General features: G+C 40.8%; 1 protein-coding gene across 1 annotated transcript in view; it reads right to left on the bottom strand.

Annotated features, from left to right (window-relative positions):
• b4galt1l (DP-Gal:betaGlcNAc beta 1,4- galactosyltransferase, polypeptide 1, like) overlaps window positions 1-23,617 on the bottom strand; it is a 41,233-nt gene extending 17,616 nt beyond the window's left edge. Inside the window, exons 1-3 of the mRNA XM_030061375.1 lie at window positions 22,660-23,617; window positions 12,481-12,716; window positions 5,926-6,113 (exon numbers count right to left, since the gene is read on the bottom strand). Of these exons, the coding sequence (XP_029917235.1) occupies window positions 5,926-6,113; window positions 12,481-12,716; window positions 22,660-22,993 (758 nt within the window). The 5' untranslated portion in view covers window positions 22,994-23,617. The remainder of the gene's footprint in view (window positions 1-5,925; window positions 6,114-12,480; window positions 12,717-22,659) is intronic.
• Between the last annotated feature and the right edge of the window lie 3,136 nt (window positions 23,618-26,753).

Genomic DNA, 26,753 nt, shown 5'->3' with positions numbered 1-26,753 from the left:
CTGAGGTATACTTCTTGCTCTAACACAGATTCGCTTGAAGTGCAACGACTATTTTTTTAAACGTTTGATCTACCAATTATTTTTTCAATTAGTCTAGCAAGTATTTTATTAATGCTAACATCATCTTTGTGTAAAAATTAGTGTTGTAAAGGTGTGGAAAGTTTCCGAAAATACCCATGGGAATTTTCGCTCTGGAATATTGGAAATTTTCAGGAGATTTTCACTGTCAATTTTTTCTCCATTTTTTCCCAAAAATTCCCAGGAAAATTCGGCTCTGGAATTTAGGGAATTTTGGGTTTTTTTCTTCTCATCAGTTTGAATGAGGTTTTTAAAAAGTTTCCATGGAAATTTGAGCTCAGGAATTTTGGAAATTTTCGTTTTTGTTGTTGTTAACTTAAGGTGAATGGGGCAAAAATAAACAATAATCAATAAAATGAATGTCAACATCAATATCACCATTTTGGAAATGAAAACCCTAATCTCCTGAACTCAGGACTCACCTCTAACCCAAAGGCCACAATGCCAGCATACTGTAAAATCATCATCCCCATACCCAAGTGTGTGAAATAAACAGTCAACTTTGCATTTTGGTGTAAACAAATATGTTGCATGATTCAACGCAAATTCAACTGTGCACCATGATTTACATATGCAAATAATTTCTAGCACATTTTATCATCATCAATCAGTAGCCTATTCTCCACTAGGCTACAGCACTTCCACTGAGACAGATGATCATCACATCAGCATCACGATTCAATTTCCTGCATTTCTATGCATTTTAATGGGTAGTTTGAACCACTTCATATGCACACCTTAACAATAGTACTGCACACACTCTTATGCCTCAATTAATAGCCTACACCTCTTACTAACGCACACGGGTGATACCATTAATATCTTAATGTAGGATATTTACATAAAACGCCCCGATGGATCAGGTTAATTTCATTTGAACAACAGATTTCCCGAGCATTTATATGGGCTACGCAAAATTAATCCACGGACCACCAAAGTAATAGTACGTTTGACTATTTAATTAAATCAATTTAAAATTACTGGAGGGGGTGTGCTCCAGTACGGTACGGGCGCTCATGCACGAGCACATGCACGGTCACGCACAAAGCATGCGAACGTGGATACGACATAAATCATGCCGTCCTCCTGCTTCCGCAAAATTGTTTAATGCACGCAGCGCGATTAACTATGAATCGCGGTATTGCACAATCAATAATCAACTGATAATAATAATCAACCAGATCCGGCAGACCAGACCGGGTGGCCACGCACACCGTGCGGTGCTGGCCGGCACCGAGCAGGCACCGCTCCCCCAAAATTTCACAATGACTTCATTTACATGCACACTGTATTCCGGCTCGGGTCAATATTCTGGTTAAGGTAAGTGCACTGCGGCAACTGGAATATTCCGTTTACATGTTACTTGGCATATTCCCGTGTTTCGGCGTATTCCACTCTCTTACATAATGCGACACTCAGCCGCGTGGTCTGCCTGGTCTGCCGGAAATACAGATGAAGAAGTCTTCTTCTTCTTCTGTTGCTATTTCTGTTTTTTCTCCCATCGATATCCTCCATGATACTTAAGTCTTTGATCAGCTGAAGGCAGACTGCAATCTCCTGGCTCTTGCTGCTTTTCGCCATGCTGTAGTGTGCGCCATGTCGTTTTCCCCATCGACGTAATATATGTATATTATGTCTATGGTTTTCCCTGCTTGCAGTAACCATAGCAACAAAGACGCCGCAGAATTCCTTGCGAATCGAGCATGCGCAGTTGTGACTGAATATTCCGGTTCGGGGCATTTTCCGACTAAGGTGTTTACATGCCTCAGTATTCCAGTTGGAACAGGCATATGCCAGGGGTCTGATTGGGAATTCTCTACAGTCGGAATATGACCTTAACTGGTTTTGGTGCGTGTTTACATGACACGTGCGCAACCGGAATATTGCAAATATTCCAAATAATACCGGAATATGGTGTGCATGTAAATGTACTCAATGTTTCCAGCCAGAGGGGGTCATGTCACCACCAGGGGAGCTGTGCTCCCCTTTGCTCCCCCTTATTTCGTACACTGGTTATGCCAATATTCACGACAGTTTGACTCAGCTAGGGAAAATTCCCGACAATTCCCTGGAAATTCATTATAATGTAACATGTTTGCATGTGTATCTGCTTATAACAAACCAAAATGTTTACTATGTATACATATATATGACTGGGTGAATGCAGTGAATATAAATATCCGAAAATTCCCCAAAAATTCCCGTTTATTACCGTTAATTTCTGAAAATTCCCATGGAAACTTTCCAACTTTGAAAATTCCGGGAATTTTGCAACACTAGTAACAATAGTGACAAAAAGTAAACTGTCTAAGGGGCATCTTTACAAAGAGCTAAGGTGCATTTCAGATGTTCCTTCATAGCACTGCTCCTGTGACCTGTGGCGTCTGCAGACTGAAGACAGTCCAGCACTAAAAGTGTGAGTTATTAAGTCACACTTTTAATGAACGCTGGTGTGAACATATGATGAATAAAAACAACCAATATAGTATAATAAGTTTATCATTAGCCGCAGGTGATCCATAACCTTATGACTACTAGTGTCTGATCCTGTTTCTGCCCCAGCATCTTCCCTCCCAGGTTAAGACAGGTCAACCTGGATCTCATCATAGCAGCTAAGAGTTTGGTGCCTTGCTCTAGAGAACCTTGGCAGCAGCAGAGGAGGGCCGGCAGTGAAATACTAATGTGCTGCGTCATGATGCCTCAGGGCCTGCAGAGGGAAAATGCACAACTAATTGGCAGAATAGAGGAAGTTGGCTGGTTTCCTACAGCCACAGTGTTGTCTATTACAACCAGATGCTGCTGCCAGGAAGAACACACACACACACACACACACACACACACACACACACACACACACACACACACACACACACACACACACACACACACACACACACACACACACACAAACATGCACACACAAACATGCACACACTCTTGTCTTACTTTAGTTAAAAGGACTTTCCTTTAGGGACAGTCATTCTCTAGCCCCTCACCGTTACTCTACACTGATACATACCTGACCTTGCCCCTAAACTAGGAGTTCACACTAAAGACGTGATTCCAGGCCAAAACGTCCAGCTTAAAACTGAACTTTTCCACATTTACTGCCAGCCAACACACAACAACCAGGGCTTAATCCTGGAACAAAAGCACAGTGTGCACTCTGCCCCTCTCTCTCTCTCTCTCACACACACACACACACACACCAACAATAATGAGAAGTTAATTATTAAAGAAAAGTATTGAGTGTGCTCTCTTATTCTCTAACATGTGCAAACTACAATGACAACCTCATCTATGACCACTATGGGAACATTCTGTTTCCAACATACAAACACACCACAAAAACATTCACGTCCCTCACATCTCTGACTCGTGGTGCATGTGTTGTTGTGTATAATCTCACTACAGAAACAAAGACTTTGCTCTCCTCTACATTATCAGCAGATGGGACAGTCTTGAGTCCATAACGGAAAAAAGAGAGACAGAGAGAGAACACAAATCAAGTGATAACAGCTCAAGTTTATCTTTGTTTGATTTTAAGTTCATGTATAGTAATGATCTCAGAAGCGTTTGTTCTCACTAGTGAAGACTTCCGAGTTGGAGCTTCAATACTTTGGCCCCATGTTTACGATATGAACAACAAGCAATACCTTGACGCACTTTGTGTTTTTGCTGCTGTGTTGGAGTCTGTACCAACGCCAAACAGGCTGCAAGGAGCTGAGAAAACACAACTGTGCATTAACTACAAATGCATGATGCTGATAGGGATGGACACTTCAGGCAAAAATGCTATTTGACATTCACAGGGAGCTGCTTGACAATTTTTCAATGCCAACTTCGACAAAACTGACGCTTTCATCAAAGATGGCCATTGATTGTGGATCTGTGGATGGGCCATGACCGTCTCAAAGGGGAACCTTCTGACAGCTGTAGTAGTCTCTGCATGCTTCTCCCATTTGTTTAATAGTGACTATGCAGCCTGTGTCACAGCACTGTGGCAAATACTTTCATCTGCTCTCATTTGGAAGTGAGCTGAACTGAAAGTGCCAAGCTTGGGTGAGAAGAAAAGCTCTTGTGTTACTATCAAGTGCCGGTAGAAATAAGGATAGTAGACAGAATAATAGTCACATTACCTGTTTCATTTTTTTCAGTTTTGTGACCTTCCAAAACACATAAGAAGAAAGTACCCTGTACTCGCATACCAGACAAACAGCTCAGCGCAAGCAGCCACTGACTTCTCACGAGTTTGGTAAACCTGCTACAGAGCGTCATGTTTCTGCCAAAGTTCTGCCTTAAGGACTCAGAGATCAGCCAGTGTTTCCCAACAGAGTCCTGAAGGAGCTCCTGGCCTTGTAAGTTGTTTTTTTTTCTGGCTAAACTCTGGAATATGTGATGTAATTAAAAGGTTTCATGCAACTTCAACTCAGTGTGTGACTCTACTTTACTCATATTATTCAGTTATTCAAAAGCCCTGGAAAAATGTAAATCTGTCATTTCAAAATGCTTCAAAACTAAAGGAAAAGCTGTCCTGTTGAGTCTCTGATAAACACCACCAGGTCAGCCTGATGTTAGCTAGTTAATAAAAATGGACTCACTGAGGTAAAACTTTACTCTGTTTTGTGAGTTAAGTGTTTCAGAGTGATGTCACTCCCACACTCGTCATGGATTCATTGAGATGAGAGCCAGTGAGATGTCCATCTGATCTAAAGCACCAATACAAAAGACATTCAGCAGATATAACTCCACCTTTAAGATTTCTGGCTTCAGGCTAACAAAGCCTTTCTTGGAGGCTGAGCCTGGCTCACCCATCGCATCAGGATCACGTAGGGTTAACAGGTTTTGTTCCTGTGAAAACCAAGCCTTTAATTTTGCTGCAGTTTGTGGTAATCCTGTCTCAAACCCCCTGCCTGCAATGGACAGGGAGTGCAGCAAGTGGTGGTCACCGTAAGGATTAACCACCCAGAGTGTAACCCGACACGCCACGGGTTTTTGTCTGCACTGCCTGTTGTGCGCCTGCATCCTCCTGCCTCAAAGGCCAGCCTGGAACCAGAAACTCACCTGGCAGACTCGCCTGGCATAGACAGAGATGAGGATGCATCGGCTCCAAAAAATTTACACAATGGGTGGGTAACCCCATTGTGTAAGGTGAGGGCCCAAAGCTGGGTGATGTGAGGTGAAGACAGACACACACAGAGGCAAATTATTTTCTGTGTGTGAAGCAGCCCAGGTGAGGAGGTCATGGAGGGGGCCATTTTCCTGGACAATTATCTAGGTACGCTCTCTTCCTCTGAGTCTTGTAGTTTTCATAATATATGAAAAATTACAGATCTTACATGTTGTTATCTATAGGTGACCAGAATAATGCTTTTTTTAAAAAAAAAAACCCAGATCTCGAACCCTAAATGATCCTGTTAGCTCAACTGATCCTGTACTCAACTTGATGTGATTTTAACCATATTTCTGCTTATGTACATTGCTGCATGGTTTTTTCCACCCTGGTGGACAATATTCTATTCTATTCTATTCTATTGTATTCTATTCTATTCTAAAAGGTTAAATGAATAAACATAGGAATAATAAAGGAGCTAAACGGTAAAAGAATGACATGTGTATCTGCTGGGAAGAATGTACTTGTGTCAAAGGTCATAATGTTTTGTAAGTTTCTTTTTCTCACACAAAGAAACCACATCATGGGTAACAACAGTATATAATTTATGCTCACTATATACTTAGCTTTGTGAAGAATTGTATGGTGTCTACAAAGTTGGCCTATGCAAAAGAGCAACAAAAAAGACAAACAACAGAGAAATACAAGGACAGAAGGAGGGAGTTTCGTTTTACCTGAAGCCAAACTTGTCCATGGAGACGGAGAGATGGCGAGGCTGACTGAAGCACTTGTAGGTGTTGCGGTCGTCCATCGGGATCAGATCCACATCGCTGAAGACGAAGCACTCGTAATCATATTCCTTCAGCGCTTCCGCATAGCCCACGTTGAGCAGCTTGGCTCTGTTGAAGATATCCTCCCCATGCTGCTCCAGACAAGAGGCAAACAAACACGGTTAAGCACAACCTGAGGCTAGATGTTCTGAACATCAACTTTAAGGTTTGTTTTACTTTGACTTAGATGTTACAAATGCAAACAAACCCTCCACAGCCTCCAAATCCAAATAAAGGTCTGTTTGGCTGACACATACAACCAGACCTCGAATCAAAAGCTAATACAAGAAGTTTCAGAGAAAAAAAATTACATTCATTGTAAAAGGCAGCTGCCAACAGCACCTTTGAAGGGAATTAAACTCAGAGCCTGTCATGTATTACAAAAGAACCATGCAAACCTTCAGTAAGACCACAAACACTGTTACTTTAGTCCAATGTTTTCATGCTACATTACTAATTTATTTCCATAACTGCTATGCTTGCCATTTGCCATAGAAAAAAAAAAGAGTCACACCGCCATTCATGATGTTAGCCTCACAAAACTGTCCCATCAAATGCTACGGTTACCAAGACAGGTAAAGCATTTAAAATGATGCTGTCACTTTCTCTGGTTTCACCTGAGCTTTGTGAATTGAAGAGGAAGGTAAGATAAAGAGTGTGTGCTCAGTAGATTGGGTTTATCTGTACAGATTATTTTGAGCACAAGAGATTTTACATGTGGGGACAAACCTTTTTACATTTCCTGGTACTTCAAAACTCTAACAAGTGAGTAGTATAGACTCTGACCCAAGACCAAAATATACTTTACACTCATTAAGCACCTTGTATTCTCCTTTAGAGTCTTTTTAGCATGGCCAGTCACCTCAGAATGAAGATATTAATCCATCCTCAGCAGAGATTATGAGACTAAGCAGCCTTTAGCAGTTTCAGGGTTTCCCGTTGACTGTTATAGTGGCTTTTTTGTGTTGTGGTGTGGACTGGATTCCAGGTGAAGTTATGTCACGTACAGATATTTCCGGCAACTTCAGTGGAATTTGATATCAGAAATTGTTTCAGAGATTTAAAACATCAATGGTAGCCATTAGGTTTGGCCTTCAGTCCCTCACAATTGAAGAGTGAGGCCTTCTTTCTGGAGCCTGCAAAATGTGAAAAGAATAGTCTGCACACTATTGTGGGCTCCCATAGCTTTTACTGTTAACACCACAGCTGACATGTCGTCACAAACTAACTGCTCAAATGAGCTGAATTATAAACTGATGAAATAGAGGATCTGAAGGTGGATTTTTAAGCACAACATTTGGAAACAAACAAACATAAGGCCACTGTTTTAGTCCAGAGGGATGAATAAATGGAACACATTCATATGCCCATCACAAGAAAAAAGGATAATGTTTGTAGTGCACCTCATGTTTTCATTTAGCGGATGAGACAAAAAAAACAAAACAAAACAAACAAACAAACAAACAAACAAAAAAAAAAAACACAGATGATAGGCCCTCAAGGACTTTCACAGGGAAAATTACTTAATGCGGTACTTAATACTATTCTTACGGCTGTCGACCCAAAACAATCAGAGCTCATCCTTGAATGGCGGGTCTGTCTCCTCCTCCCTATCCTGTTCCTCTGCAGCTCAGTCTGAATGAAAACACAGGGCTACGACCTGACTGCATGGCCTTAAGTGTCACTAGATGAGGAGAAAAGACAGAGGGGTTCGTTCAAAGGGTTTTCTGTCATCCAGACATAATGGGATCACCAGTGTCTCACCTTTCACTGGTTTTATCTGCTGCTAGAAGTGAAAAGCCCCTCTGTTTGATGATGATGCTATATCTCAGAAACTGTACAATTTTTACAGTAAAAGAGAGGTAAACCAGAACCACACCCAAAAAGGATAGGTTACACAAGATGCATTAAAAGCACATGACTGATTTCCCATGAAGTCACTGCAGAGGTTACTCAAAACACTGCTAATAAACAATGATAAGGGGAAAAAATGAGGAAGCAGGAGGAAAAGAATGAGGCAGAGTTCAGTGACAGCACAATAATCACTCACAGCAGCTTCGAGGTTTCCATGCCAGGTCTTTTGCTGCTCAGTACACATAAAAAAGAAAACACACAAGTTGCTAGGCTACACACACCTGTACACAGATACCTGGTATCAAGTCTTATTCACCACCTGCATAGATGGCACTCCACTGGCTTCCGGCTGGTTTTGAATATGAAATCTTCCTTATTTGCATTGATAAGCAGAGGTGGCTGGTGGAGGTTTTGCTCTAGAATGATCACCATTGTTCTTCATTGTTCATTGTTCTACTTTCTCTCATATATTTCTTTATCTAAACCTTCCCCACTGCTGTGGCTGTGGCAGGATCCTGTCTATAAAAACTGACTGTTTGTAATTTGCTCACTGGATCGGCACCTATTGCACTCCTGTCTGGCCACGAATGGGGGCTCCTCTCTCTATGGTCCTTCTCAAGATTTCTTCCATTGTTTCACTGTTACAGCTGTTGGTTTTAGGGGGAGTTGTAAATAGCAAACAGTGATATTGGGCTTTAAATAAACATTAACTTGATTTTTTTTGGTGGAAAATTGAGCATCAGAGATGAAAAAACAAAAATAAAGACATATTAGACCACTATAACGTGAGTTCATAAGACACTGATGCCCCGCTTCCTACAGTAGAAGGTGTCATTTACACATTATTTAAAACAAAACATCCTGAATGTAGCATGACAAATGCACAAGGAGTAGAATTAGTAGAATTTTAGAAAGAAATTCCAGTTGAATGAGAATACACAAAGCACCCAACCAAGGTTAGCGTGACTGGGGTTACACAACAAGAACTTTTTTTTTTTCCTTCAAATTATGCACCCCACTTTGCTGTCTCACAAAAATTTGCTCGATTTGGGGTGAAGGCCTCTGAGGGAACAAATGAATACATTAAGATATGACTTTTTTTAATACAGCTGAACTCAATCTTTTTCCAGACCTGTTGAAAGAAGTAGAAAGAGACAGAAAGAGAAAAGAAAGAAGCCCATATTACCAGTCGGACCCCCTCAGCCGACAGGTCCCACTATTGGCTTAGAGCAAGCAAGGGACGGCCTCAACTCCTTCTGCGACCACAGCCATTGGCCAGAAATGCCTGACATGCAAAGGGGAGGGGGTGGCGGTGTGAGCAAGGGAAGCAGGGTGAGGAGAAATCAAAAATAAGAAGGGAGGAAAGTATAGGAATGGCAAGGAAGGGCACAAAAGAGAGAAGAAGTAGAGAAAGAAGAAGAAGAGAATGAGTCCAGGCTGCAACCAAACAAGCAACAACCAACAACGGTTTCTAGGAAGACAACGATGACTCAGACTCACAAACACATGCTCTATTTTCATGCATGCACACTGTATCATGTAAGCTTTACACAGCAGTGTTTTTTCTGCCGTTCTTTGCTGTGGATTTGTCATTCTATTGCTCTGTCGTATTTCTGCCTACAGATTCAAGAGAAAAGCTGATTTCATAAAACATTTCCACTTTCCAGCAGGCAAACTTCCACAAGAACTGAGGAGCTTCCAATTTCAGCGCCTAAATCTGTTTTTCCCTAAACACTGAGAACTGCACACTCACCCTGAGCACACAGTGACCGGACTACTATAGTGTTCCTATATACTTGTACTGCGACTGTCTGACTGCTTTAAATATTAGTTAATGGCTGGTGGTAGGGGTGGGGGTGGAGGTAGGAGGGCTGTTCCCATTTAATATGTTACCTACATTTTACAATGCAAAAAAACATTTTGCGAATCATGCAATGGTATAAAAGATTAACCAACATGCAATGAAAATCCCTTGATTTTCAAATTTGAACAGCCACCTTATAATGTTTTGCTTCTGTGGCTAATAAAGTCCTCAACATTCATAAACTAAACAACTGATAATTGGCTGTGGAAAGCAAATGTTTCCCGGGGACTATTTTCCCTGGTGGTTGGAACGTTTCATTCCATCCCAATTTGAAAAAGTCCTGAAAACACAACAGTGCTGCTGCTTTTCGGGAAACTAATGTGGAGGACTTTATTCTGGTGAGGGAATACTGGAGTGAAGAAAGTCTGAAGTCTCTGAAAGTTCATTTTCATATCATAGTGGAATGAATGGAAACCAACATCTGGATAAAGGAGGAAAAATGATTTTTGTACATTTTGTACCAATTACACTTAACATAAAGAATGTTCCTTCAACAGAGCTGCAGGTAGTGTGTTTCTTCCTACTATCACTGCTGGCTGACTAGACAACACATCTTGAATGAGCCTTCTGGGCTCTTCAGTGGAATGAATGGAAACCAACACCAAAGCAAACTTTAAATGTGACATAAAAATCACTTGATACACATAGTGCTGGGCGGAATGCCGGTTCATACCGAATACTGGTGTTATTTTTTTTATGATATGAATTTTTCAGATACCCCAATACCGGTGTGTGTGTGTGTGTGTGTGTGTGTGTGTGTGTAGTGCACATAACGTTGGGAACAGCACGCGGAACGTAGCACCACAGGACATCGTTGGAAGAGGGACTGTTTTTGCAGTTGCACTCACTAAGCAGTGGGGACTCAGAAAATGTGAAGCTGAAGAACTTTTACCAAAAAGAGGAGCTGTGTTGGCTGTTTGGAAGTTCTTCGGCTTCAAAAAATCCGTCTGGCAAAAGCAAAGAAACTTTCCAGGCTACCGAGCGCACGGACATAGATTGTGTAACAAAGCGAAGAGTTGCCACTCCGCTCTATTTTCACTGGCTAACAGCAGCACACTGGCTTAGCTTGTCTATTCAGAGAAGAGGTATCACTTCGGCTTATTTTTCAATCTATGTTATCACATGCTACTGCTCATTTATTGGTAGCTGAATTGTTAGGTCTATCTGATAAGTAATTCACATTTTTAAAATAATAATAATAATTTAACACATTGTTAAATCAGTCAAACCAGTCTCCATGTTAATGCAAGTGGCCTTAAATTTGCATAATAAAAATGTTCTGTATTTTGACTGCAACTGTCATGCATTCTGATTCCTTCACTTCATTAGAATCATGAGTGCCACCTCTTTGCATCATTTTGTGTTGCCATGTAAACCTGTATTAATACTATGATGGACAACTTGGACATTAATGTCTAGTTGTCTGGACATTAATGTCCAGTATTCATTCCTCATGACAGTAAAATAGGTAATTCTAAGTTAATTTACTGCAGTAATTCTTCTCTAAATCATTAGGAAACGTGGTTAACACCCAGTCGTGCATGAAAAAAGAAAATACCGTCAAATACCGTGAAACCAATATAATTTTGAAAAATACCGTGATATACATTTTTGGTCATACCGCCCAGCACTAGATACACAGCAAGATAATTACTGCTATCAACTGCTATGATGAATGTTGTCATTTTAAGCCATCATCACCCAGCCCAGACCAGCAGCCAAAAAAAACAAATTTTATAATGACATGAACAGAGAAAAGGAAGACAATCTTACTGATTTTAGTGAAGCTTGAATGAAACAATTGTTGGTGTTCTTACTTGATAAATGACAAACCATAACTGATTATTTACTGATTGCTTACAATATTACTATTGATTATATATAATAATCAATTAACTCTGTGTTGAGTGATTAACTGATGGTTTTCCAGGAAGCCACAGTCAGCTGGCATCCTGACTGTTGGTTAAACGACAACAGGATGGACGGATGTTCTGGTGCTAAAGACCAATGCAATAGGAAAACATGCCAAGTGTGACTCACAGGCAGGATATTGTGGATTACAAAGCCTTCAGGATAAAGAAAGCTTTCAGTCACAGACAGCGTCGACGCTAGTTTTCTGCTCTGCCATAAAAAAATAATGACCTGATGTTTACTTAACTGCATGGTAAGCAGTGAAGGTCAGCAGTGTCCCCTGACACAGCAGCAGAACAATGAGCTGCTGACAGACAGGGCATGCAACCTCTGAGGATATATTTGCACAGAAATCTCATTTCAGTTTAACAAAGGTGTTGGCTACAGCCTCAGTCACTGTAAATCCTCACCTGTGCACTGTGACATGCAGTCTCGATAGCCTTTCTGGCTTAGAAATTTCTATTCTAATCTATTCTCAAACTGTATTTGATATTTATGACTTGTTTTTAACCTCAGTTTTTATGACTACATTTGTTTTTAACTTGTTTTATTTTGTTCCAATGTCTTCATTTTTACTTGATGTTATATAACTTGTTTTAATTTTAATGTACTGATTTGTTTTAACTTGTTTTAATTTTTGTCTAATGTTTTCTGTCTAAGACTGCACAGCACTTTAGTCAGCGCATGTTGTATTTAAATGCGCTATATAAATAAACTGACTTATGACTTAGTTATTTAAAAACACTTAGTGCTACATTATTTTATACCAACGTTATCATTATTAATTTATCAATAAAACGTAGAATAGGCTGAACCTGGTTGATGTGTACCTGGTTGATGACGTAGACTCCGTAGTCGAGCTGCTGCCGCTGCAGGATGGGGTGCAGGTAGTACAGCCAGTACTTCAGGTGCTCCTCTCGGTGGCGGAACGGGATGATGATGGCCACTTTCTGCAGAGCAATGCAGTCTGGGGGCCGGAAGCGCCCGCCGGGCTGCACGTTGGGGTTTTCTTTATGGCACTGCTCCAGGTTGACCGGGGTGTTGAACTCCACCCGCAGAGGGCCAACTGGGGCAGGGAGATAGAGGACATTAATTAGCAACTAATTACAGAAATCTGTGATAGAAATCTGTGAAAGTTTATTATACACTGAAATAGGGCTTCCCCCTGAAAGTCATCACAGACCCACTGCAGTTCATTAATAAATCTGAGTCAGGCCTTCTTCTTTTTTTTTTTAAGGCAATGTTCATTGCAATGCAACAGTAAAACAGATCAAATGTAAAGATCAAATACAGATCAAATGTATCCTGTTTCTGCTGAGAAGCACCTTGCCACTGTTGAAAAAACACTCAACAGACAGACAGGAAAGACAGACAGGTTCAGAGACAGGAAAGACTGGGGCTAGAGAAAGCGTGGTGCACTCTACCGGGTGAGCCACTGGCACGCACCACAAGAGCTTCATTTAACCAGAAAAACACCAGTGTACCATCACATTATTATGCACGGTAATTCTAACTGTCAAGCTATTCAAATCCTGCGGCAGTTTTCTTAATGTACTGATACATTTTAAATGTTCGAATGTTTTTGTATGACTCTAATGCACTTGATTATAACTGATAATGGTTAATCTGATCACTAATACCGTGGTCTCTCAACACTGAAACCGCCAAGTACTGATTGGCAGAATGTTTAGTAATGAAAAGTGAAATTGTTGTACTGAATGGCTGAATCTGACTAACTGGAGGAAGTTGTGACCGTGCTGTGCTGAAGGAGATTCCCTACATTCAACAGATTATTTAGTTAAGGAGTGGCCAGTGTTGAAGGCTCATCTCTCCTGCAGGTTTTTGTTCCAGCTGCACTGTGGCACATCCGATGCAGTTTCACTCTGCATATTTTCACTGCACCTTTTAATTCCTGTTTGTCAGCACAGAGCTGAAGCTAAAACCTGCAGGACAGGTGCAACTTATCTGGGCTGAAACACACTCAGCACTGTGCAAGTTGGCAGGGAGTTGGTGATTCGCATGATAATAAATGAACAATAACAATAATGAATATTCAGTGTTCTTGTCAGGGTGGAACAGCTTGAGAAAAAGCATTCAGACCATCAAAGGGCATTAAAACTCTCCACTGAAACTAGGGATGTGGATGGATATCCAGTTAGCTGGTTAACAAGTTGCTTTAAATTAAGGACAACACTGTTATATTACAACCATTCGCATTCGCCGTCTCCCATGCAAGAAAACATTGTTCTCCACACGCAGCCATGCCTCATTTTCAAAGTCGAACGTTATAACTTCCTGACACTGAACGATTGCCAAAAGCAGTAACGTTAGGCAGTGGCGGTTCTGCCTATGTTGCCGCCCTAGGCGAAATTACTGGCTTGCGCCCTTTCATGTTACTACTCCAACCCCCCCACCCCCATCTTGTTTTATTCAAACAAGATTTTGTCCATATAAAAAGTATTTTTCCAAAAAAAAGGGTCTTGAAAAAGAGGGGTTGTCTTAAAATCAGGGTCGTCTTTTGTGCGGGTCAATACGGTAGTCTACAAAACTGGCGATTTTTTTTTCCTCGTGCGCCCCCAAGTAGATTGCACCCTGGGTGGTTGCCCACATTGCCCATAGCAAAAACCGTCCCTGACGTTAGGCATATCAGACGGCGTTGCTGTTGAGTCTCCATCATTCACATGTGTTCTGTTTAGGCTACATCTTGAGGCTTCATTTCAACCTTCTTTTCTGGATGGAACAGTGATACACACGTCATTTCCGTCTGGTTGCCATGGATACATGACGCTCTATTCTGTAGAATGGTGGACTTGGTATGTAGATAAAAAGCATATGTGAAACCGAGTCGCTCCAGTTGAAAATTGATACATTGTATATTGGGCCGACCCAAATATGTCACCGGGTCGACCCAAATATGTGTGAAAACACCCTCAGTCTGGGATCACCTTACAAGAAAAGACAACAACGCTCAGTGTAAACTGTGTGGTACAGTGCTGAAGTACAGCAGGAGTAACAGCAACATCATGCTACACATAAAAAACAAGCATACAGCCCATCAGGTGAAGGACACACAACAAACTGTCCTCACCACATTCTCAATGGGGCCTGCAAGAGGGTGTGACTCACACTGAGGAAGTCACCCAGAGGATCTGGTGAATGACTGGAGTTGACATGCTACTGGTAAGCATTGTTGAAAGCAAGTGCTTCCATCAGCTCATAAACTATCTCGAACCAGAGTGCAGTATGCCAGGAAGTCGAACGATAACTTCCCGAATTGAAAAGCACTACCAGGGCAGCTCCCGCGCCTTAAGAGAGGAGTTAGCTACTGTTGGGAATGTTGCCCTGCCTGCTGAACGGCTCTGACCGCCAACAGCTACGTTACTATCACATGCTGTTATACTGACCAGGAGTGGCAGATAAAATCAGCGGTGCTGCTGACACAACATCTGGCAGAGAGACACACAGCCGAGAATCTTGCAGAGAAATTGAACAGTGCTGGTCTACTTGGGGCCTGTTAACTGGATTTCAAAATATCCTTCATGCACATCACTAACTGAAACCAGTCTTACAGATTAGATAGTAAGATTAGATAGTAATATCTGGGATATAATGATGTGTTTGAATGAATATTTGATTTACATTAAACATCAACGAGTTATAAAAAAGAATGCAGACAATGTGCAAAAAAACTGTGATGTCATTGGCCAGTGGCTGGAAGCCTGCGTGGAAATGGATCACATAGATCTCATCATTAATAAAATGCCAATACAAGCCTGATTTATTGGTGTGATCCCGCTCCAGGAGACTGACATGGTCCAGTGTTTGACTGGTCGTGAGCTGAGACACAAGATGCAGGTCAGTGGGCTGAGCATACAGATCTGAATTTTCAAACCTTTTCACACACACATTGTGGATGTAGGAGCTGACTTTATCTGCATCTTATTATCAGCTTATCATCAGCCTGAAGGATACTATCAGTTTTGCTAATGTTTGACAGGATTTTTGTCAAATATGGTGAGATTTTGGTCAATAATTACTGTGACAAAAGCACAGCCCTAATTATGAACTTTAACCCCCGAGTCAGGTTATTTTATTGCCATCCTTAAAATGCTAAATCAGGGTTTTTCCTGCATATAAAATTACGAGGTGGCCGCCTCAGCCTAATTTCGTGCCGCCCTCGGCTCTCAAAACTCTGACGTCAGGAAAATTGTTATTTTCTGACAAGCGCCGTGGTAGATGGATGCCATTTTAACTGCAGTTGCAGCATTGCACCGATGTGGTGGCGCTGTATCAACAAGAGTGCACTGGAAGTCGCTGCCAAAACTGCCAAAGAGGAAGAACAGAGCCGAGAAATTCCCTTCCTAGAGGATTTTGTTTTGTGTTTCGGTTTCTTCGCTAGCGTGTGTGTGTTAATCGGCATCCTGGTAGTGGAAGTGAAAATGCAGCTTAGTTTGACTGCTATATGATGATATACGACAAGCTCACACACGCTGCCAATCTGTGCGGCGTGTGTGTTTGCAGGGAGTATTTGCCCGCTCACGTGTGAATTAAAGGATCTTGTCAAACCAACCGACCTCTCTCGAATTTCCACTTTCCCAGCCATCCTCTTAGCTAGCTGTTTGTTTTTAAAACACAGTTCAGTAAGTTAAAAAAAAAACTGCCAATGGAACAAGGAAATTGATCTTGAAACAAGTGAAAGTGGTCTAAAAACAAGTTACTTTTTGGGCGACTGTCTTATTTTACACGATTTCCAGGCTACAGCAGCGCACAGACATAGCTTGTCTATTCAGAGAAGAGGTATCACTTCAGCTTATTTTTCAATCTATGTTATCACATGCATACTACTGCTGATTCATTGGTAGCTGAATTGTTAGGTCTGTTTGATAAGTAATTTACATTTTTAAAATAATAATAATTTACATATTGTTAACATAAACATACTCTAACACTAAATACCCCCCCACCTCCCTCCGCATGATCAGGATGGTACCACCTCTGCCTCAGTTTGAGCCAGGAAAAACCCTGTAAATAAATAAAAAATAAAAAATTTGGTTTGGCCTATTCATTTTTTTCTTTATGCCCTGTTTCACTGCAGAGAGTGTTGGAAGAGTGCAGAAGAAAAGAGAGAGGTACACGAGCAGAATCCAAAAGTTTTGTTTTTTCTGGTTTGCCACATAATTTTGAAAATGTGACAGGCTTCAAAGAAATCAAAAATATCAGGTTGTAGACGGCAGAGGGTGTTCTGGTGATAAGAGATGTTAACTTAAACATATATATTATATCAGGGCCCACTCACATTGGCAAGTTTGAGCCCGTATCGTGCTAAAGCCAAAATCCCCCCCTCCCCAGTCCCCCGGCTGGCCTGCACTCACATTACCTTTTCCCAAACGCACCCAAGCACGATTGCCCCCGGTGTGCACGTCATCACGTTGAAATACGACAACAACAGGCATGGCCCGATGACATTATAAATCAATGTAGTTCAAATACAGCATGTCTTCCTTTAACTAAAAAACGTTTTTGGTCCTTTTAATCAGACATGGGATGTTTATTTACCTTGACAGTTTCGGAGGTAACTTCTCCTTCTTCAGAAAGGTCCAACTGACAGCCGGAGCGGCACCTGGCAGATCCGGCAGATCGGGTGACCGGGTGGCCGCACACCGCGCGTGCCGCGGCCAGTGCCGGCCGGTGCCGACGCTGGTGCCGGCTAGCACCAGGTCTGCCGGATCTCCGCACACAGACTGCTGTACTTTCATTATAAACCGACTTTTGTTTATACGCGGTGTTGCAGCAGCACAACAGACAATGACACAGACAACATGGTTGATTATTGATTGCGCAACGCGGCCATTCGCCGGTAATCGCGCTGCGCACATTAAACAGTTTTGCAGAGGCAGGAGGAAAGTTGCATGATTTACATCCGCGCACTGCGTTGCGTGACCGTGCATGTGCTCATGTGCGCGCCCGTACGCGCTGAAGCACACCCCTTCCAACCGTGGACCTGAACCCAATCCAGATGGTTTGGGGTGAGCTGGACTGCAGAGTGAAGGCAAAGGGGCCAACAAGTGCTAAACACCTCTGGGAACTCCTTCAAGACTGTTGGAAAACCATTTCAGGTGACTACCTCTTGAAGCTCATCGAGAGAATGCCAAGAGTGTGCAAAGCAGTAATCAGAGCAAAGGGTGACTATTTTGAAGAAACTAGAATATAAAACATGTTTTCAGTTATTTCACCTTTTTTTGTTAAGTACATAACTCCACATGTGTTCATTCATAGTTTTGATTCCTTCAGTGAGAATCTACAATGTAAATAGTCATGAAAATAAAGAAAACGCATTGAATGAGAAGGTGTGTCCAAACTTTTGGCCTGTACTGTATATTATATCAGAGTTTATATAACTGTAAATGACTGTTAATTATCCTTTTTTTTACTTTGTTTTCCTAGTATCCTCTGTGTTTTCATCGTGTTGAGATGAAATGAGACTTTAAGGACAATTTATTTTTTAAGGAAATTTGTTTTTTGTTTTTGTTTTTTAAGGGCTGTATTGTTAGTAAATGTTCTGAAAGTAACACTCACATACACCTCAGAGTTTGTTGTTCAGATTCTGTCTGACAACCTCCTCCCAGCTGTACAGAAGACAGAGACATACAGCAGAAAACAGAAACAGACAGATCTGAGTAGCAAGAGCTTCTCCCTCCCGTCGGCTGATATGTCAGAGCAGAAAACTCCTCCACAAAATAGCTGATGAGCTGCCAACCACATGAACACAGCCAGAGCACACCAGCGTTCGCCTGGTAGCTGCTGGTGCTTTCCCAGCTCAAGACGCTTCAGGGAAACGGAGCCCAAATCACTGAGATCACAGGCGTGGACACTGAGCCGCTCCAGCCTCCACCTGGATCCTGCTCTACTCTCAACATCGGGCAGGACGGCTAACCAAATTTTATTTTCAAGTGCAATTTTGGCCTTTGGAGATTATGAAAACAAAATAATTGACATAAAACAATTATGCCTCATTCCATCTTTCAATGATGGTCTCATTTTGTCTTGTGTTGTAATGTTGAATCCAGCGCACCTCTGTCCTTGGCAGCGCTGTGCTTTCGCCCCTCCCTAAAAGCCCAACCTCACTCTCAGTCAGGCTGGGGCATGTTTATATTTAAAGTTGAAGTCCAGTGTTAAAGAGACAAGTCTTTTTTTCAACTTCAATAAATGCATGATGTTTCAATTGTCAATGAGTAATCGTGTTTAAATAATTGATAGCTCAATACTAACCAAAATAAAAATGATTGTAATTTTTGCCATAAATCGAGCAGCCCTAGACAACATCCAGCTGGCTGCTGATTACACTGACCATGTTCACTGCTACCTCCAGGACAGCTGTGGATCTTTACTGATGAACAGGGCCGGAGCGATGTTAGTGCTGTAAATCACAAGTTTCATCACGATACAATATTATATGGATTCTTCGAACAGTGATACAATATTTGTCAATATCACAAAGTCAGCCACAATGCGATTTCAATTCGATCCAGTTCAGGGGGTGACGATCGGCATGAGACAGAATCAGTCACATTAAAATGCCGTGTTTGTGTTTTAGCTACTTGGCCAGGTTCCTCATGTTTCCTGAGTGTTTTATCTCTTTCTGGCATTGTTCGCACATGATGTGATTTGTCAGTTGACCCCTCTTTTCTTTGAAATCCAAATTATTTCCACACTGTTGAGCGGAGAACCTTGTTGTCCTTTTCTTGGCTGCTGGCCGCAGCTGCTGTTGCCTGCCTGGTGCTAGCACAATTCGAAAATTTAGGAAAGTGGTGCGTTAACGGACAACCCACAGGAATTTCAAAATAAAGGCACATCTCTTTTTATTTTATAATATTTCAATGACCTGTTCAGCATTCCTGGTGACCCAGTGCTATGCCAGGAGGCTTAAAAAAAAAAAAAAAAAAAATCTACCAATAAAATATTAGACATTTTTTAAAATAAAGCTGCCTTTCTGTCCTTATCTGAAATCTCATTTGTGTGCATATTTGATTGATCTCTCCCTGCTTCCTGTTTCGACAAGATATGCATGCAACTACAGCAGCAGGATGCTCTCAAAATGAGGTTTTGTTGCAACTTCTTAACTGAGAAGTTTCAATGGTGCAGGTAAGGATTTAGCAGCTGCTGTGGCTGGTAGATAAAATCTTGATACGACTGAACTCCTTAGCACTTGTGGTGTGTTCAGTGTCCTCTGCCAGATCTCACAATGACCAGACAAGTTTGACACTGAAGTCCAATGTTCATCTGTCTGATATCTCGCTGTTCAGTCAATGACGTGTCATTACGACGCTAACTGCTAGCAGATACACACCCTCAAACACTCAGGCTTCATCAGCCTGTAGCAGATAGAGTAACAGCAGCAACAGAAACACCGAGCTGAATGTCAAGTGGTGCCATTTAGTGTCAAAATAAAGTCCAAGAAGGCGAGAAAGGAATCTCTGGAGGGTCAAAGGGCCCCAGAACTCTAAATATCTTCATGTCAGACTTCATAGTAACACGTAACAACTAACCAATGCCACATTTACATTCAATGTTTCATGTTTTGCAAACCAGGAAATCTACAGGTTTCAGATTCAACAAATTTAGGAGTTTCACTGTTGCCAAGACATGAATTTGAGGATGATTCAAAAGCCTACATAGAGAAACCAAGCAGTCAAATGCAGCCTATTTGACAAGAAAAGGGACAGCAGGAAACAAACAGTTACAGGAAACAGGATCACACTGTACTGTTAACACTGCTCTGGATTCACCTCAGACAAAGACACAAGACCACTGACAACTGGATTTCAGACATGTCAACACTTTTTAACTACTTAAATGTAGATAATGTGAAAACTTGTGCTGCAGCCAGAGTGTCCTGATCAGCCTGTCTGGGCCGAGGAGGCTGATGAGGAGCGACGTCACAGTGAGATTTACAGCTGAGGAAACATCTGAGAGCAGTACAACACTCTGATAACAAACACATCTCTGCTTCAAACAGGGCTGAACCTCAGGACGAGAGGAAACAACATGGCAACGTTCTCTGGCTCACATTTCATCTCAGTTTCCTTTAGAGCCTATTAAAATGCTAGTCTGGGAGGAGAAAAGGAGGTAGACCTCCCTCCTCAGGCCTATGACAGTACAATGACGGGTACGTTATGTCCAGATTCATCATTAAAAAAAAAAAAAGAAAAAGAAAAAAGAAAACCTGAGGAATCACATGTAATATATCAAATTATTCTACAGTCATTGCTTTACAGGAATCCTCTTTCATTTCATAGGAATAGCCTACTATTCAATTTCAGGGTTTTGGAACTGCAAGGCATGAAAAACATCAGGTCAAAACAGCACTTTCCTCTCCTGCATCTGAAACTGCTCTTGAAACTGAGAGCCAAAACTCAAGATGTAACTCTGATTCTCACTCCAAAGGCCAAAAATAAGTAACATATCTGATTTCTCAAAATGTTGCTAAACACGACACTCCCCCACAAATGGTCTGGGTTGGGTCCCCTGAACAGGTTTGTGTTTTATAATGAAGTTACAAGCTGCCATGGCCTCCCAGACCTGTGGGCTGCATAAACACCGCGCAACCTCGTGTCTGCACAATCCATCTGTAGAATGAAAAATGGTCTGAAAACAAATGGGAAAATAATGTAAAAATCCATGGGTTTACAGAGAGATGTTAACCCTGATGTCCCAGCTTTGTCTTGATCTGTCACACTTTACAGGCTAAATGATGAATCGGTTAGTGGAACAATGAGTAATCTAACCCAACAGAGAAAACAATGATTAGTGGCAGCCCAATAAACACTGCTGAACATCAGTCAGACGGCCCAGTAAAACCATTGAAAAGTGTTCCCGTGCTGAGCTGTGGGCAGCATGACGGGTCATGTGACAGGCCAAGCAGCAGACCATGCATTAACTCACTGCTGGTTAGTTATTAAACTTGCAGAAACAGCCCCTCCTCCTCCACTCAGGAACATTATGTACAGCTGCAGTAACATTAGCAGACATGGGACAAGTCCAGAGCGCTTCGCCTACACTCTCACAATGCATCAGACATGATACCTTATTTTGCAAAAAAAAAAAAAAAAAAAAAAAATTCCAGCTGTCAGACAGACATGGTGCAGTAAAAGCCTAAGATTTCCCTTTGAAATGAAGTGCAGGAAAAGTAGGAAGCCTCACTAAATGGAAACAGTCAAAGTGACAGAGGCTCAGAAGTGGAGCACTGAGGTAAAGTTTGTTTTACGTTGGACAGTCATGGGACATTTGCTCTTCAGCTTCTTCACAGTGGGTCACACTGAGCCTGATTAAAACCCCTGCAGTGTTTTCATTCCTCCTCTCATTGTCAAGGAACAACCAACATTTTTTCAAGATTTTTTTTTTTTTTTTTTAACAATTTACAAAGTTTTTGTGGGGAGGCAAGGGATTCTGTGGAAATTGTAAAGTAATTAAAAAAAATAAAACGTTCAAATATATTTTGTGATGATCTAATGTTTACATACACTGAATATAATTTTCTTACAAATACATAACTTTTAAAAAAAAATATATATATATGGACATTTTTGTAGGTTTTTTGGTCTAACTGTATAAAAAACGTTTTCTTTGCATTTTCGAATATAGCTTTCAATTTGTGGTATATTAAAGCATTTTTTTCTGATTATTTCTTGGCAAGCGCCTTCTTTTCGTTACTATTTTTTCTGTCTCTACAATTTCCTGGTCTTTAAACATTAATCTTAATATATTTGTTGCATTACAGGGGACAGCTGTAAGATATGCTCTCATTTCAGATGTGTTGTTCAAGGAAATCAAGGTTAAATACACACAAGGAGATTGCAAAATGGTAGTAAATGTTGAATGCAGTGTAGAACGAGAGCAGTAAGGAAGTCACTCTAAAGGTCATTCTGCATTATGAGGGTAATAAAGCGCAAAGTGATGAAACAACGTCAAACAAACTTAACGTCAGAGAGTGGACTGAAGCTGGATGTTACCTAGCAGCGGTGAGGTTTCGGGACATTTCTCCAGCTCTTTCGCTTCTGTCGTGCCTCCACTTTCCTCTTCACCCTGCTGGACTCCGTCTTCTGGCTCCCCGTCCTCGTCCTGCTGGGTCTGGATGTCCTTTATGGTGAATTTGACGGTGATGTTGGAGCTCCTGCCCGGATCCGAGGCTGTTTTGGACTGCTGGTTCTGCACGAAGGCGAACCTGATGTCCAGAGATCTCACGTAGAAAATCAGAGTGACTGAAATGTGCAGCAAACACAGCAGCACCACCAGCTTACATGTTCTATGGAGGAGGTTGAACCTGACCACAGGGTCTCCTGCCATCCTGTAATAGCCTATATTACAGCCAAACGGCTATATAAATCAGCCGACAGGTCCAAAACAGATAAAAACTGCTTTCGCAAACTTTAAAATAAAGTTTGTATGTAGCCGCTGGGTGCTAGCAGCCCCGCTAACTAGCTGCTGTTTTCAGGCTCCATTTTCGCCGGAGAGAACTTCAAAGTTTCCAAGCGTCGCCACCGATCCTGGTTAACTTTTTGATATTGTCTGGTTGGAAAACAGCCCAGACATAAAAGCAAAACAAAATAAAAGACAAATCCACTTCGGTCCGGTCACAGCCAGAAAACAGTCCCGTCCGGCAGTTTTTAAACAGTTTTCTAACGTTAACTCACCATCGGTCCTAACTGTTACCCAGAGTTACGGTTAGCTATCCGGCTAGGGAACCGAGTCTGCCTCAACGAGCCGAGAGTAACGGTTTCCTGAAAAAACAAAAGTACGGTGAGGTGGTTAGAAAGGCAGTTCCTCCTGGTCCGCTGTGACCGACCACTTAAAAAACAGTAAAAGGTGATTTAACGTCTTGTTTAAAAGCGCTGCCGAGGCTTCAACTCGACGCTTCACAGAGAAGCTTCGGACTCGCTGAAGTTGGAGAGTCGGACTTCTGCCTCAAGCGCCTGGGCGACGTCAAGCCGCACGGGTTAGCACGCGGGACTGAACTTTCAAAATAAAACACATTTAAAAAAAAAAAAACCTGCTGAAACATACACTACTCACAAAAAGTTAGGGATATTTGGCTTTTGGATGAAATTTATGGAAAATGTAAAATGTTCACGCTACAGTGATATTATATCATGAAAGTAGGGCATTTAAGTAGAAGCATACACTGGTGATTTCCTCATCTCAAACAATTTCTTGAAACAAAAGCCAACAACAGTGGTGGATATACCACAACAAAAAATGTCAGTGTCAATAACTTGTCATGTGCCCTTGAGCATCAATTACAGCTTGACAACGACGTCTCATGCTGTTCACAAGTCGACTTATTGTCTGCTGAGGCATGGCATCCCACTCTTCTTGAAGGGCGGCCCTCAGGACATTGAGGTTCTGGGGTACAGAGCTCCAAGCCTCTACACGGCGACTCAGCTGATCCCATAGGTTTTCTATGGGATTCAGGTCTGAGAAAGTGCAGGCCACTCCATTTGAGGTACCCCAGTCTCCAGCAGCTGGAGCATCAAACACCTGATGTGAATTTTGCCATTAAACTCCTTGTTAGAGAACAGCAACTTGTGCAAAAAGTACTGAAACACTGAACAGTTGGACATGTGCATTCAAAAGTTTACAGAAGGTCACATTAAGTTCACCTGTAAAGGTTATAATGCATTTTAGGTTCATCCTGAAATTTCACCCGAAAGCCGAATATCCCTAACTTTTTGTGAGTAGTGTATGATAACATAGTAGGGCCATTGTAGGAAAAACGTAATGGAAAAGGGGTGTGGGGGTCATACTACAACAAAACAAACTCTTCCAACTTACAAGATTAAAGTTGTGAATTTGTAAGACAAAAAACACAAATTTTTGAGGATAAAAAAAAATGCAAATTATAAAGATTATAAAGTCACAAATTTAGAAATGTGAAGAATAAGTTTTACATTCACTTTTTGCTGATGAGAAGATTGTGATTCTGGGCTCAAATCACCAGAATTTCATTCTGACTGAATCCCACAGGAGGGGAACAACTACTTTTGTTCTAATATTTGTAATCTCATAATATCCCAATACACACACACACACACACACACACACACACACACACACACACACACACACACACTCCCCTGTCCCTGGTACACCGTTGTACCTTATGAATGAGTTGACAGGCAGATAGATAGATGTGCTTTACTGAGCCCTAATTGGGAAATTCTTGTGTTGCAGCAGCAGGAACAATAGTATAACTACACTTAATCTACCTCTCAATACTAGGAAAAATATATATCTTTAGAAAAATTAAACACAGCACATAAAAAAGTAAGAAAAGTCGAGCAATAGTAAGAATATTAGAAAAAACAAAAAACTTTGCATATGCTATAAGAGTAATAAAATATATTAAAATATATCTATAGACCTTTAACTATTGAACCCTTGCATAGACTACATATATAATGAAATATGTCTGTATATCTATATCTATAAAATTGAATATGCATACATATAAAATAGATTAGGACTCATAATGTATAACTTTAAGTATAATTTCCATGTTTCAGTCCCTGATGCCCGGTGCTGGGAGGCAGACACTGCCAGACTTGGTTCAGCCTTATAAAAAACATTTTATATAACATATAATTCAAATTATGATTACACATAGAATAAAAAAAAAAAGATACACAATTAAACATATAATCTAAAAAATATATTTGAAAAATCAAATAATAAACCTAATACAAACTCCAGAATAGCTATTTAAACAAAAAAGCTCAAAACATATAACAATTTAACAGCATTTTTACAGCACAAAACCAAGAAAGGGGGTCATTTTCTTGAGCAATTTCGCTTTACTTTGAAAGCCTGCTTTTCCTGACTTCTGGTACCATCCTCTCTAACTTGACGCGCTGCTTCCGGGGTGCGGGGGGGCGGAGCTTCGCCATGTGTCAGTTTGTGTTCAGCTGAAACCGAAACACAGCGAGACTTTATTATTATTAAAATGTTTCAGTGATTCACAGCGGATTGTATTTGATCTGAGTTACACTGTCAAATTAAAATATGACTATAAAACATTACAAAATAAAATGTTAATGTACTTGTCTAGTGTCACACCTGTGTGCTGGGTTAATGCTATCGTCACTCCAACAGCCACAGTTTGCCCAGCGTGTTTCCACATGAAGCTGATGTTAAAGAGAAGCTGTCGCGCCTCCCTGCGGTCAGACTCTGCAGAGAGCAGCCAACAGTCAGCCCGCAGGGAGGAGAGAGGAGTCTTGACGAGGCTGGGTTTAACTGTGGAAAACGTGAAGGAAATTCTCTGAGTCTTTCAAAAAATATTTTGACCTATGATTTTTTTTTCTTCTTGTTGGAAAGCAGACACATATTTTTATATGATTTTATAATTTTTGGATTTTTTTTTTTAAAACATATATTTTTAATTTTTTTTAAATAATTAAAACAAATTATTTTAAATAAAAAAGAACTATTTTTAAAATATTTTGTGTATTTTTATATATAATTTTAATATTTACATATTCCTGCTTTTCTTGGTCTGCTCGGCAAGAATGTTGTTAAATTGGTATATTTTTAAGCCTTAAAAAAAACTATTTCAGTGTTCATATTAGGCTTATTTTGAATATTATTGATTTTTCAAATATATTTTTTAGATTAGAATCTCTGCTTTCCAACAAAAAAACTTAATCTTAATAAAGTAACAATTTTAAAATATTTTGAGAGGAAATAAAAAATAATTTGCACCATGTGTTGCTGAAAGTTAAGTGCAAATGATTTTTAGTTTAATCTCATTTTTAATTTCTCTCTCCTGGTGTTTCCCTCTCCACTGCTCATCATTATCAGGTGCGTTCAGGATTATGGAAGACAGAGGATCACTCTGCCAAGGCGCGCTTGAGCAAGACAGTAAACGTCATCGTAGGAATTAATGCCATTTACTGGATTTTATCATCATTCTGAGGTATATTAAGTTGCACTTTTGTCTTTTAGCCCTGTTCTTATATATTTTAAATTTGAATCTCAGTATGAAATATTGATCCTTTTATATTTTTATGTTGTTGTTTTTTTTTACTGTCTGGATCAAGTTCTGGTCTGCCCC

This window comes from Myripristis murdjan, chromosome 10 (assembly GCF_902150065.1).
Source record: "Myripristis murdjan chromosome 10, fMyrMur1.1, whole genome shotgun sequence".
NCBI classification, from domain to species: domain Eukaryota; kingdom Metazoa; phylum Chordata; class Actinopteri; order Holocentriformes; family Holocentridae; genus Myripristis; species Myripristis murdjan.
The sequence above is the reverse complement of the archived record's forward strand: the minus strand, read 5'-3'. Positions and strand labels throughout refer to the sequence as shown.